Below are 15,764 nucleotides of genomic sequence, written 5' to 3' on the forward strand. Positions count from 1 at the left end.
AAAAGCTTCCAGCAAACAAAAGCCCAGGACCAGACGGCTTCACAGGGGAGTTTTACCAAACATTCAAGGAAGAACTGAAACCTATCCTCCTCAGACTACTACAAAAAATTCAAGAGGAAGGAACACTTCCAAGCTCATTCTATGAAGCCAGCATCACCCTAATACCAAAACCAGGTAAAGACAACACAATGAAAGAGAATTACAGGCCAATATCCCTCATGAACATAGATGCCAAAATCCTCAACAAAATCTTAGCAAATCGGATCCAGCAGTACATCAGAAAGATCATACACCATGACCAAGTAGGATTTATCCCAGGGATGGAAGGATGGTACAATATCCGCAAATCAATAAACGTGATACATCACATAAACAAATTGAAAGAAAAAAACCACATGGTCATATCAATTGATGCAGAAAAAGCATTTGACAAAATTCAACACCCATTTTTGATAAAAGCTCTCAGCAAGGTGGGAGTAGAAGGATCATACCTCAACATAATAAAAGCCATATATGACAGGCCCACAGCCAACATCATACTCAATGGACAAAAACTAACACCATTCCCCCTAAGAACAGGAACAAGACAGGGATGCCCCCTCTCACCACTCCTCTTCAACATAGTACTGGAAGTGTTAGCCATTGCAATTCGGCAAGAAGAAGAAATAAAAGGCATCCAAATTGGAAAAGAGGAAGTAAAACTGTCCTTATTTGCAGACGACATGATATTATACATACAAAACCCTAGAGACTCCATCAAAAAGCTACTGGACTTAATACATGAATTTGGCAATGTAGCAGGATACAAAATTAACCCCAAGAAATCCGAGGCATTTCTATACACCAATAGTGAACTTTCAGAAAGAGAGATTATAAAAACAATCCCGTTTACCATCGCACCAAAAAAATTAAGCTACCTAGGAATAAACTTAACTAAAGAGGTAAAAGACCTCTACTCAGAAAACTACAGGACGTTGAAAAATGATATAGAGGAAGACATAAACAGATGGAAGAACATACCGTGTTCATGGATTGGTAGAATCAACATCATTAAAATGTCCATACTACCCAAAGCAATCTATAAATTCAATGCACTTCCCATTAAAATACCAATGGCATACTTCAGAGATCTAGAACGAACTCTCCAAAAATTCATCTGGAATAAAAAAAGACCCCGAATAGCTGCAACAATCCTGAAAAAGACCAAAGTAGGTGGGATCTCAATACCAGATATCAAGATGTATTACAAAGCCACTGTTCTCAAAACTGCCTGGTACTGGCACAAGAATAGGCATATAGATCAATGGAATAGAATAGAGAGCCCAGAAATCGGCCCGAACCAATATGCTCAATTAATATTTGACAAAGGAGGCAAGAACATACAATGGAGCCAAGATAGTCTCTTCAATAAATGGTGTTGGGAAAACTGGACAGATATATGCAAGAAAATGAAACTAGACCACCAACTTACACCATACACAAAAATAAACTCAAAATGGATAAAGGACTTAAATGTACGACAGGAAACCATAAAAATTCTAGAAGAATCCAAAGGCAACAAAATCTCAGACATATGCCGAAGCAATTTCTTCACTGATACAGCTCCTAGGGCACTTGAAACGAAAGAGAAAATGAACAAATGGGACTACATCAAAATAAAAAGCTTCTGCACAGCAAAAGAAACCATCAACAAAACAACGAGAAAACCCACTGTGTGGGAAAACATATTTGCCAATGTCATATCTGATAAGGGCCTAATCTCCAAAATTTATAGGGAACTCATACAACTTAACAAAAGGAAGATAAACAATCCAATCAAAAAATGGGCAAAGGACCTAAATAGACACCTTTCAAAAGAGGACATTCAGAAAGCCAACAGACATATGAAAACATGCTCAAAGTCACTAATCATCCGAGAGATGCAAATCAAAACAACAATGAGGTACCATCTCACACCTGTCAGACTGGCTATCATCAACAAATCAACAAACGACAAGTGCTGGAGAGGATGTGGAGAAAAAGGAACACTTGTGCACTGCTGGTGGGAATGCAGACTGGTGCAGCCACTATGGAAGACAGTATGGAGTTTCCTTAAAAAACTGAAAATGGAACTCCCATTTGACCCTGTGATCCCACTTCTAGGAATATATCCCAAGAAACCAGAAACACCAATCAGAAAGGATATATGCACCCCTATGTTCATAGCAGCACAATTCACCATAGCTAAGATCTGGAAACAGCCTAAGTGCCCATCAGTAGATGAATGGATTAGAAAACTGTGGTACATCTACACGATGGAATACTATGCTGCTCTAAAAAGGAAGGAACTCTTACCATTTGCAACGTCATGGATGGAACTGGAGAGCATTATGCTAAGTGAAATAAGCCAGTCAATGAAGGAAAAATACCACATGATCTCACTCATTCATGGATAATAGAGACCATTATAAACTTTTGAACAATAATAGATACAGAGGCAGAGCTGCCTCAAACAGATTGTCAAACTGCAGCGGGAAGACCGGGGAGGGTTGCGGGGCAGGAGGTAGGGGGGTAAGAGATCAACTAAAGGACTTGTATGCATGCATATAAGCATAACCAGTAGACATAAGACATTGGGGGATAGGGGAGGCTAGGGGACTGTCTAGGGCGGGGGGATAAAATGGACACATATGTAATACCCTTTGTAATACTTTAAGCAATAAAAATTTAAAAAAAAAAAATAAAATAAAATAAAAAAAAAAAACTACAACTAGCCGAAGCCAGTTTGGCTCAGTGGATAGAGCGTCGGCCTGCGGACTGAGGGGTCCCAGGTTCGATTCCGGTCAAGGGCATGTACCTGGGTTGCGGGCATATCCCCAGTGGGAGATGTGCAGGAGGCAGCTGATCGATGTTTCTCTCTCATCGATGTTTCTGGCTCTCTGTCTCTCTCCCTTCCTCTCTGTAAAAAATCAATAAAATATATTTAAAAAAATAAAAAATAAAAATAAAACTACAACTAAAAGACAAAACTAATATCATCCAGAACCACAGGAAGGCTGGCTGAGTGGAAATTCTACAACTAGAAGGAAAGAGAAAAGCACATTGAGTCCAGTAGGAGGTGCAGAGGTGTGGAAGTGTGGAGGTACAGAGGCGCGCGCAAAAGGGGCTGGCAGCTTGGTACACTGTTGTCTTTTTCAATCTGGAGGGAGATACAAGCTCCCGACTGCTCTGAACTCCAGTTCTGGGTGAGAATTTGGGGACCCAGACTCATACGGAGAGAAACTGTACTGTCTGTCATTGGGCAGGAACGTGAGGGCAGCTTTCTCGCAGAGGTACTTGCAGCGTTCATTGTTCCAGCACAGGGAGGGCCATGGGACACAGACACTGGGACCTCTCTGAGGCAAAGCAGACTGGCAGCCATTGTGGTTTGATCCGCCCTGGTGATTCCCTGAGACCCCGCCCCACCCAATTAACAACCCCACCCAAGCTGTGTGCAGAGGCTTTTGCATATGAATGGCCTGGCTTTTCTCTGCCTAAAAACCTGTCAAACTGTAGCTGGGTCAGAGAACCGAGAGCTTCCAAAAGAAGGCCTAAGGCTCGTCAGCAACCTGCATTACTTCACAGCTGCGCCTCATCTGGGCACCACCAAACCCCAAACAAAGAAGAGGAATCTGCAGATCTCTCTGTAGCTCCTGCTGGGTGGCCTCAGGCAGTGGCTGACTTTGCACCTCCTTGGAGATCCAAGAGTCGGTGTACCCAGTGGTGAGAGTGAGACCATCCAGATTATAGCTCTTCAGATCCATAAGAGACACACTCAGGGGGCAGACTCAGTGAGCACCAAAGCCCCACTGAAGCAAGACCTGCCCCATAAGGGTGTCTCCAGCACAGAAGCTCTCCCATTTTAGACACAACTGTTCCTCACAGCCAATTATCCTGGAGGTCAATTCCTCCCAGTGATATCAACAGCAATCAAGGCTTAACTACAACAAGATGGTGCACACAGCCCACAAAGGGGTGCACCAAGAGTGTCCACCTCAGGTAATTAGGGAGGCTGAGCCACTGGGCCTTATAGGACACCTAGCACACAAAGCCACTATATCAACACAGGAAAGCAGCCAAAATGCAGAGACAAAGAAACAGGTCACTAATGAAAGAAATGGAGGAAAGCAAACTACTGGATATAGAGTTCAAAACCATGGTTATAAGGTTACTCAGGAATCTTTAAAAACCTCCGAGAAATATAGTGAGACCCTCAAAGATATGAAAAAGGACCAATTAGAAATTAAGCATACACTGACTGAAATAAAGAATAATATACAGAGATCCAACAGCAGACTAGAGGGTCACAAGAATCAATCAAAGATTTGAAGTACAAAGAAGTAAAAAACACCCAACTGGAAAACAAAAGGAAAAAATAATACAAAAATATGAAGATAATGTAAGGAGCCTCTGGGACAACTTCAAGTGTACCAACAACTGAATGAGAGGGAGAGCAAGATATTGAAAACCTATTTGAAGAAATAATGACAGAAAACTTCCCCTACCTGGTGAAAGAAATAGACTTACAAGTCCAGGAAGCACAGAGAACCCCAAACAAAAGGAATCCAAAGAGGACCACACCAAGACACATCATAATTAAAATGCCAAGAGCAAAAGACAAAGAGAATCTTAAAGCAGCAGGAGAAAAAAAGTTAGTTACCTACAAAGGAGTACCCATATTACTGTCAGCTGATTTCTCAACAGAAACTATGCAGGCCAGAAGAGAGTGGCAAGAAATATTCAAAGTGATGAATAATAAGAACCTACAACCAAGATTACCCAGCAAAGCTATCATTTAGAATTGAAGGTCAGATAAAGAGTTTCACAGATAAGAAAAAGCTAAAGGAGTTCATCACCACCAAACCAGTATTATATGAAATGCTGAAAGGTATTCTTTAAGAAGAGGAAGAAGAAGAAAAAGATAAAGGTAAAAATTACAAACAACAAAGTGACAACAAATACATATCTATCAATAAGTGAATCTAAAAATCAAGTGAATAAAAAGTCTGACGAACAGAATAATCTGGTGAACAGAATAGAATCAGGGGCATAGAAAGGGAGTGGACTGACAATTCTCAGGAGGAAGGGAGTGCGGGGGATGTGGGAAGAGACTAGACAAAAATCGTACACCTATGGATGAGGACGGTGGGGGGGGAGGGACTAGTGGAAAGGGGATGGGGGGAACTGGCTGGAGGGGAGCTATTGGGGCAAAAAGAGGAACAACTGTAATAATCTGAACAATAAAGATTTATTTTAAATAAATAAATAAATAAATAAATAAATAAATAAATAAATAAATAAAAAGAAAGTACAGAGAGTCTCAATTTACCCCCTACCCCACACATGGCATAACTTCCTCCACTATCAACATCTTCCACCAGAGTGGTACCTTTGTTATAGTCAAGAAACCCATACTGACACATCATTATCCCCCAAAGTTCATAGTTTACATTAGTGTTCATTCATGGTGTTGTGTGTTCTATACACTTTGAGAAATGTATGATGACATATATCCACCACTAGAGGCCTGATGCACAAAATTCGTGCACAGGAGGGGTCCCCTCAGCCCAGCCTTTACCCTCTCCAATCTAAGACCCCTCGGGTGATGTCTGACTGCTGGTTTAGGCCTGATCACCCCTAAACACCTCTGCCTGCTGGCCCGATTGCCCCTAACTGCCCCCCCTGCTGGCCTGGTCATCCCTAACTGCCCCCCCACCGGCCTGATCGCCCCTAACTGCCCCCCTTGCAGGCCTGGTTGCCCCTTAACTGCCCCCCGTGCCGGCCTGGTCGCCCCTAACTGCCCCCCCTGCAGGCCTGGTCACCCACAACTGCCCTCCTTCCGGCCTTGGTTTCCCCCAACTGCCCCACATGCCAGCCTGGTTGACCCCAACTGGCCCCCCGCCAGCTTGGTCACCCTATGCAGCCTGCTGTTCAGTCTTTTGGTCATCCCTCACTAACCCCCCTGCTGGCCTGGTTGCCCCATGCAGCCTGCTGTTCAGTCATTTGGTCGTCCCTCACTAACCCCCCTGCCAGTTTTGTCACCCCACACAGCCTGCCAGCCTACTGTTCAGTCATTACTAATACTGTGACAGCGTCCCGGACAATTTGCATATTCCACTATTATTAGTATAGATTATAGTATTATACAGAACAGTTTTACTGCCCTAAAAATCTTCTGTGCTCTACCTACTCATCACTTCCTCTCCTCTAATCTCTGGCATCCTCTAATCTTTTTACTGTCTCAATAAATTTGCCTTTGCCTTGTATAGTTGAAATGATAAAGTATGTAGTCTTTGATTGGTGTCTTACACTTCATAATATTCATTAAGGTTCCTTCTAACATGTTTTTGTTCATTTTTTCCTAATTTTCTCTTATTTTGTGTAAGTCAAATACATTTTAATAATATATATTTATTTATTGACATTTTAGTTATCCCTGTATTATTATTGCTTTAAGGATTACAACATGCATCTTTTTTTAAAAAAAATATTTGTTTATTTCAGAGAGGGAAAGGTAGAAACATCAATGATGAGAGAGAATCATTGATTGACTGCCTCTTGCATGACCCCCACTGGAGATTGAGCCCACAACCCCATAGTTCATAGGTCAGTGCTCAACCACTGAACCACACCAGCCAGGAACAGCATGCAACTTTAACTCATTATGATTTACTTAGAATACTGAATTACTAAAAGAATATACATCAATCTTACAACATTATAGATATGTTTCCTGATATCCCCATCTTTTGTTTTTTGGGTTTGTTTTGGTTTTGGTTTTGCCATGTATGGGATATTTATGTTTGTAAATAATTGATTTTAGAATGCTTATTTTAAATCAACGACCTACAACCCACAAGCCAAATCCAAACTGTTATCTGCCTTTGTACAAACTGTGAGTTAGGAATTTTTTTATAGTTCACAAATGTTTGAAAAATGCAAAAGTAAAATATTTCTGTTCTATGAAAGTTTTATAAAGTTCCGATTTAGTGTCCATACCTGAAATTTTATTGAAACACACTTTGCTCATTCATTTTACGTACTGTTGTGGTTGCTTTCATGCTAAAAGAACAGAAAATGTTCACCAACACTTGCTTAACATAGTCATGTCTTTTAAAGAAGGAAAGAAATTAATATTTATAGTCTTTCATAATATAAATTTTTTCATCCTCTTCATTCCTTCCTAAAGATCTTAGTTATCATTGGGTGACATTTTTTTATCTTCAATCTGAAGAACTTCCTTTACGTGGTTATGTATTGCTAGTGATGAATTATCTCAGATTTTATCTGAAAAGAGCTTTTATGTTGTCTTTATTTTTAATAGATAATTTTGCCGAAAATATTCTTGGTTGACATTATCTTTGACTTTTAACAATTTGATTAGGGATTTCTAGGGTGTGGTTTTCTCTGATTTTTGTCCTTTTGAGATTCATTATGCTTTTTTGGTATATGTAAGCTAAAGTTTTTGCTAACTATGAATGTATTAGGCCATTATTACCTTAAAATTTTTTCAAGCTCTTTTTTTTTCTCTTTCTGGCACATTAATTACATCTTTATTGGATTATTTTGAAATTGACCCACAGATCTCTGTTTCTATTAATTTTTCCTTATTCTTTATTCTTTCTATTCTGATTGCTTACTTTCTATTGACCTGTTTACAAGGTTGCTGATTCTTTTTTCTATTTCTGGCCGGCTACTGAGTCTATGTAGTGAATTTTTCATATGAGTTATTGTACTTTTAATTCTAGTATTTTATTTGGTCTTTTTTATAGTTTACATTCTGGCACTCCATGCCAAGCTTTCCATTACTTCTTTGAAACATTTAGAATAAATACTTGGAAGCCTTTTGGGACAAAATACAACATTGTGGCCCACTAATTACTTAGTTACTCTATCTTTTTCTGAATATGGGTCATTTTCTCCCTCCTTTATTTTTGTTTTGTTTTCTTTGCATGTTCAGTCATTTTTGCTAAAAACTTGGGCTTTGTGAATACTTATTTATAGTAATTCAAAATCAGTTATATCTATTGTTCTAATGATTATTGTGTGTTTTTTCTAGCAGATGATTCACTTAGTTGGATTCAAGCTTCATATTCTGCCCTACTGTGCCCCCCATCCCCACCCTCAATTTCCACTTCAAGTATGAAGCAGCTCATATATTTGTTTAGTTTTTTAAACTCCAGCTACTGCTTTTTACCCTGGCCCCCTAAGGAGAGGTAGGTTCTCCTTCTCCTCATGTTCTTTAGCTCTCAGGCAAGGAGTTGATGAGTGCTTATACATAGCTTTGGGGGCTTACTTTCTGCTGTTTTCTTTTTCCCAGGGTTTTACCCTTTATACTATCCTACTGTTTTGTCAGCCTCAATTTCTAATACCTGCGCCTGTAAGACTTAAGTTTTAATCTCTTTGAGCTATCAGCAAGTTGTGGAATGCTGGTAATAAAAAATACAGAAATCTCAATCTCTTTAGGAGCACTTTTATTTTTTAAAACTTTATTCTGATATCTTTCTGTCTGCTTTTCCTAAGCCCTCTGTGATCTCTCCAACAATTGCTTAATTTAACTCAACCTGGAGTTCTGGCAGAGTTTAGACCAGCCGTGGGCAAACTACAGCTCGCAGGCCGGATCCGGCCCGTTTGAAATGAATAAAACTAAAAAAGAAAAAAGACTGTACCCTTTTATGTAATGATGTTTACTTTGAATTTATATTAGTTCACACAAACACTCCATCCATGCTTTTGTTCCAGCCCTCCGGTCCAGTTTAAGAACCCATTGTGGCCCTCGAGTCAAAAAGTTTGCCCACCCCTGGTTTAGACTCAGAATTTAGGTCTTATCTGTTCTACAGTTCTCTTGCTTTAAGAATTTATCCCTAATTCTCCAGCTCGTCTGCCATCCAGTTCTGTTCTATACCACCTTTGAGGAAGTACTCTGTGATTTTCTACCTTAACAGCTATGTGATTTGGGGTACAGTACTTCATGCAAAAAAGCCACAAACTTAACAGTCTTACCCATTGTAGGTGCTGTCTTTTAAGGATATTTCTGCTTGTTTTGGTTGCCTTTCAGTGCTATTAGTTGGTTATTATATATTGTATTCAGATTTTATCATTATTACTAGAGGCCTGGTGCACGGATTTGTGCACTGGTGGGGTCCCTCAGCCTGGCCTGCACCCTCTCACAGCCCGGGACCACTCTGGGGATGTAGCAGTACACAAAGCCGCAGATGGCTGGGGAAGAGCCCAAGCCGGGGCCGGGAGCCACTCCCACTCATCCCAGCCCTGTGGCACCTGCTGCTGTGGAGGCAGGAGAGGCTCGTGCTGCCGCAGCTGCACTCACCAGCCTTGAGCCCAGCTTCTGGCTGAGCAGCACTCCTGCTGTGGGAGTGCACTGACCACCAGGGGGCAGCTCCTGCATTGAGCATCTGCCCCTGGTGGTCAGTGCATGTCATAGCTACCAGTTGACTGATCATTTGGTCGTTCAGTCATTCAGTCACTTAGGCTTATATATAGAGATTAGAGGCCTGGTGCACAGATTTGTGCACTAGTGGGGTCCCTCAGCCTGGTCTGCGGGGATCGGGCCAAAAAAGGCTCTCCAACATCCCCTGAGGGGTCCCGGATTGCAAAGGGGTGCAGGCCAGACCCAGGGACCACACCAGTGCATGATTGGGGCCGGAGGGGACTGCAGGAGGGCTCCAGGGTGTGTCCACGCAGTCCTGATCGGACGATCAGGGCTAGCCAGCCAGGGAGGGACCTCAGGAGGTTGGCCGGCTGTGGAGGGACCGCAGGAGGGCTCCAAGGTGTGTCCGGCCCCTCTTGCCCAGTCCCAATTGAGGCCATCTCACCCAGCCCCAATGGGGGGCTGATTGACGCCAGCTGGCCAGGGAGGGACTTCAGGAGGTTGGCTGGCCGGGGAAGGACTGCAGGAGGGTTCCAAAGCATGTCCGGCCTGTCTCGCCCAATCCTGACCGGCCAGACCGCAGCAGCAAGCTAACCTACCAGTTGGAGCATCTGCCCCCGGGTGGTCAGTGCGCGTCATAGCGATTGGTCAAATGGTCGAACGGTCTTTTATTATATAGGATCTGAGGTATTGTTTTCCTGGCCAATTCACTGTATGATCACTTCATGCCAAAACTCACTTCCATGCATTTTAAAACCATATTCTTCTTGCACATTACAGTAATCTTGAAGGGGGAGAAATTAACCTCCTCATTGGATGCTGAGAAAATTGTTCTGCTGTTATGACATACTGCATCTTGTACATACTTCTGTTGTACTACTTGTAATACCTTGCAGGTTTGTGTTTACACATGCTTTCTTGAAGGTATATGTTACAAGTTTTAAGGCTGTAACTTCTTGTAAGCAGGGACATTGTTTTGTATGTCTTCTTTTTAATATGTTTTTATTGATTTTTAGAGAGAGAGGAAGGGAAAGAGATAGATAGAAACATCAGTGAGAGAGAAACATCACCAATCAGCTGCCTCCTGCATGCCCCCTATTGGGGATAAAGCCCGCAACCCAGGCATGTGCCCTGGCCAGGAATCAAACCCATGTCCTATTGGTTCATGGGTCAATGCTCAACCACTGAGCCACACTGGCTGAGCTGTTTTGTATGTCTTGGCATCCCAGTGAATGAATGCAGATTTAGGGTACAAAGTGACTTCACAGTAAATAGTTTAAAATGAGTTACTAAATAAATTTGGTGGCAGGTACTTATACTTTGATTTTGTTTTCCTCACAATGTAAATCACAAAAATGACAGGCTTTCTTTACAAGTTTTCTTATGAATGCCACAAAGAAACAGGATCAAAACTAGTGCCTAATATCTAGTCAACTTGTTGTGAACACAGTTTCTATCCATTGCAGGGATTAGTGTCTTTCAAGGATGTGACTGTGGACTTTACACAGGAGGAATGGCAGCACCTGGATCCTGCTCAGAAGACTCTATACATGGATGTGATGTTGGAAAACTATTGTCACCTCATTTCTGTGGGTAAGAAAACCTTTCTGACACTTTCAGTAGCATGTATTTTCTTTCATAGTGCCTAAAGTATGTGTGATCTTGAATTTCAGGGATAACAGGTGATGATTCCTTTGTGGTTAACAGAAAGAATGATTATATCTTTCACTTGCACAGTACCAGGTGTTAAGTTTACTGTTACACAAAGGTGTGTCTTAATATGTAGTATTGGAAATGCAGTATTAAAAAAAACCTTACTAGTTTTTTCAAGTATATTGAACCTTAAGCAACTTAATCCAAATCTTTCCTTATCAGGGTGTCACATGACCAAGCCTGATGTGATCCTGAAGTTGGAACGAGGAGAAGAGCCATGGACATCATTGACAGGTCAGACCTGCTTAGGTGAGTTTCTGACTCTAAAACAGATGAAACTAGTGGAATATAAACATTTAAATGGTTATGAAGTTGGTGATATCTATCACTTGTTACTTCTTATTGTTTTTTATATGAAATTGAAATGCTTAATTATTCAAGGATTAACATAATAAGTCTTAATCTGGTCTTTTCAAATTTATTTCTCTCTTGGAAACTCTTCCTAATTTCCACTTAATCCAGTCTACTAACTTTTCTCCAACAATGTAGGATTTGTCATATCTGTGTTTTTCATTGTATTGTATTCTCACTTTCACAAACTGTGTATCTTATGGTTCAGTCATGAGATTTCTTCTCCACAAATTATTGCTTGACTACTCATCGTATCCACTGTTGTGTGTTTTTCTGTTAATTCCCTTGCTACTTATGAATTATAACATATATAGTAGTTGGATATGATTAGATAGTGTAATATCTGATTGTACATGGTTTATGCTTAAGAATCCTTTCCCTCAAAGATAAGATCCCTTGTTTCAGTCTTTGCTGTAGGTATTTAGTACTTGCTTCATGAACTTTTTGTGGAGCTATACAGGGGAGATATCTTGTTTCCCTCATTCAGAAGGCATGTACTTATAAGTTCCTTTCAGGATATACCTGTTTAGGCCATGGCAGTATGCATTCTGAATAAAATGTTTTGTTTCTACCAAACACTACCTATGACACAAAATCAATGTAAACTTTTTATGGCTGAGATTTGTCAGATATAGGAACAACCCTTAAAACTTGTTTGAATATGAAAAGTGATTCTAAGGGGTTTAAAGTTTTGTTTACAGAATAAATTCCTTGTATGTTAGTATTGATGGTAATGGACTCAAGGCATAAAAATATTTGTGAGCCTAGGTTTAGCATTGCCCCACTAGATTTGGATGATTGCAAAGTAACAGAAGTCAAATATAGCTCTAAACTTATAAGAGAAATGAAGGTGAAAGTTAAAGAACAATCTAGAACCAGAATGAACAATCTCATCTGGAGTTGGGAATGTTACTGTAAATTGGGGAAATTGAACAGTCTTTCTTTAAACCTGAAAAAATAAGTCAGCAATTAAAAAGAGTAATAGTTATAATTGATGGTCATGAGAGGTTTTTTTTAACAATTCTGAAAGAATTGGTAGTAACAGCAATCTGAATACACCAGTGAGTATAACCCTAGTCAGTTTTAAATTTCCTCTTGTGTTCTCTTAGTTTTGTTTTGTTTTTGTTTTTGTTTTTTTTCAGAAGAGAAAATGATTCCCAGCTATATGGAGAATTAGACTAAGACTATAGGATAGTTTTTCTAAACACTAGGAAATTAATTGATGCTTAGAATCATTAATTAACTATTGATAGCTACAAGGACAGGGGTGGTAGAACAACTGGAAGTGTTTTACCTTGCAATCCAAAAGTGATAATTAAAAGTATAGGCTCTGATCTGTGTCCTCCCAAAGTAATCCTTTCTCTAATATTTTCCCTGAATAAGCTTTTCTACTAATCTTGTCCATCCTACTTAAAGCTTAATGCCCTTGATAGTTTCACTTTATTGCCTATGAATCTACCTATCAAAACATCAATCCCTCTTCCACTATTTTTGTCTTCTCTTCACTGCTTCTTATGTTCAGTCACCTTTATGTATGATGTTCTGGTGCAAAGTGGAAAAGTTATTAGCATTCATTGCTTATTTTTTTATTCTTTTCCACACTGAAGCAGATGTTTCATTTAGCTTTTGTGTCCCATGCAGTGAGTAATTTGTCTGAAGTCTTCTTTTGCCTCACATAGTAGACCTTAGTTCAATTCCTTTTCATAGCAAATGTGTGAACATTCACAAGTTATTATTATATTCTTTTCTAGAAAAAAACTGGAAAGCTGAAGACTTTATAGTGAAATTCAAGGAACACCAACATAAGTATTCTAGATCAGTTGTATTCATCAGTCACAAAAAACTGATTAAGGAGAACAATAATGTGTATGACAACACACTTACTTTAAGCAAAAACCCTATAAATTCAAAAAATCTAATTCCTGAATATAACCATTATGGAAAGATTTTTAAAAATGTATCAGAATTAATCATCAATAATATAAGTCCTGCAAGAAAGAGGCATAGTGAGTATGATGGATATGAGAAGCCACTCTTTATTGCTAAATCAGAGACAGCTCACTATGGAGTCAAATCCCATAATCAAAATGGTAGGGCTATCAGTCATAATGAAGTTCGGATGCAGTATCGTAAGATGGAAACTCCAGCACAGTCACTTGGATATAATGACTGCGAGAAATTATTGCTTAAAAAAGGAAGCTTACTTACATATCAGAGAACATACATAAAAGCAAACACATCTGAATATAATAAAAGGAGAAGAGCAACCAATATTGAAAAAAAACATATTTGCACTGAATGTGGAAAGTCCTTCTGCAGGAAGTCAGTGTTGATTCTGCATCAGGGAATTCACACAGAGGAAAAACCCTATCAATGTCATGAGTGTGGAAGTTCATTTAGAAGGAAGTCATATCTCACTGATCATCAGAGAACACACACAGGAGAGAAACCCTTTGTTTGTAATGAATGTGGTAAGTCCTTTCGTCTAAAGACAGCCCTCACTGATCACCGGAGAACACATACAGGGGAGAAATCATATGAATGTCTACAGTGTAGGAATGCCTTCAGATTGAAGTCACATCTAATCCGTCATCAGAGAACTCATACAGGAGAGAAACCATATGAGTGTAATGACTGTGGGAAGTCTTTCCGCCAGAAGACAACACTCTCTCTACATCAGAGAATTCATACAGGAGAGAAGCCTTATATTTGTGTAGAATGTGGGAAGTCCTTTCACCAGAAGGCAAACCTTACTGTACATCAGAGAACTCATACAGGGGAAAAGCCGTATATTTGTAATGAATGTGGGAAATCCTTTTCCCAGAAGACAACTCTTGCTCTTCATGAGAAAACTCATAATAAGGAGAAACCCTATATTTGTAATGAATGTGGAAAGTCCTTCCGCCAGAAGACAACCCTTGTATCACATCAGAGAACACATACTGGGGAAAAATCTTATGAATGCCCTCACTGTGGGAAGGCCTTTAGAATGAAATCATACCTCATTGATCATCACAGAACTCACACAGGAGAGAAACCATATGAATGTAATGAATGTGGAAAATCCTTTAGTCAGAAGACAAATCTCAATCTACACCAGAGAATCCATACAGGGGAAAAACCCTATATTTGTAATGAATGTGGGAAGTCCTTTCGTCAGAAAGCAACCCTCACTGTACATCACAAAATACATACAGGTCAGAAATCCTATGAATGTTCTCAGTGTGGGAAAGCCTTTAGCAGGAAGTCCTATCTCATTCATCATCAAAGAACTCATACAGGAGAGAAACCATACAAGTGCAATGAATGTGAAAAGTGCTTCCGCCAGAAGACAAATCTCATTGTACATCAGAGAACTCACACAGGGGAGAAACCCTATATTTGTAATGAGTGTGGTAAGTCCTTTAGTTATAAGAGAAACCTCATTGTCCATCAGAGAACTCACAAGGGAGAAAAAATGGACATGCAATAAAATGTGATTTCTTTGGGAAGCCTTCCTTCCCAAGTTATTGTAAAACTTTAGTTTTTAAAAGCATGCTAATAAGGTCATTTTAATCACAGATGTTATTAATTTAAAGTACCATACAGCATAACTTTTTACTGCTCACTAGCATATAAATTGGTATGATCATTGTTACTGAACTCTATCAGCAGTGAATCTAATTTTTGTTTTCAAGTTCTGATGACTCAATTTACTTTTTAAAAACTTATACAGGGAGAGGCAAGAATTTTAAATGGCCAAAAGCATTAGTCTTCATAACAGAAATGAAATATGAACTATATTTCTCATTGCATTCGGTGAAAAAAACACACATAGTTATTACTTCCCCAAAGATTATCACTTCCCTGGCTTACAACAGCATGAAGTAGTTTTTGCATGTTTTTACATATTTTTATCATACATCATGAATTCTTTTGTGTCTTTTTTCACTCAACATTCTGAAGATTCATGCATTATGTGGCAGTAGTGTTTTCATATTTATTTTGTATAGTATTCCACTTTAAAAAGAGCCTGCTATTTATCCTCTTGATGGTTATTTGTATTTTTTATAATTTTGTATTATAATAAAGTTACTACTATAAGTATTCTTGTATATTTCTTTGTGCATGTGTGTATGTATTTCTGTTGATTTTACATTAAGACTGGAATTATTCCATCCAAGGGAATATGTAAGCTTTTTCAGTTTATGATAGATACTGCCAAACATCTTGGACCTTTCTCAACTTTGGAAAGTAACAGCTCTGATTGTAATCAATGTGGAGAAAGGTCTTTAGTAATCATTCAACTGGAGAA

General features: G+C 39.4%; 1 protein-coding gene across 3 annotated transcripts in view; it reads left to right on the plus strand.

Annotated features, from left to right (window-relative positions):
* ZNF567 (zinc finger protein 567) overlaps nt 1–15,497 on the plus strand; it is a 66,854-nt gene extending 51,357 nt beyond the window's left edge. For all 3 annotated transcript variants that reach the window (XM_036345449.1, XM_036345448.1, XM_036345447.1), the window contains exons 3-5: nt 10,873–10,999; nt 11,282–11,368; nt 13,222–15,497. In XM_036345449.1, coding sequence (XP_036201342.1) covers nt 10,873–10,999; nt 11,282–11,368; nt 13,222–14,942 — 1,935 coding nt within the window. In that variant the 3' untranslated portion in view covers nt 14,943–15,497. The remainder of the gene's footprint in view (nt 1–10,872; nt 11,000–11,281; nt 11,369–13,221) is intronic.
* The last annotated feature ends 267 nt before the right edge of the window (nt 15,498–15,764 follow it).

This window comes from Myotis myotis, unplaced genomic scaffold (genome assembly GCF_014108235.1).
Source record: "Myotis myotis isolate mMyoMyo1 unplaced genomic scaffold, mMyoMyo1.p scaffold_m19_p_19, whole genome shotgun sequence".
NCBI classification, from domain to species: Eukaryota; Metazoa; Chordata; class Mammalia; order Chiroptera; family Vespertilionidae; genus Myotis; species Myotis myotis.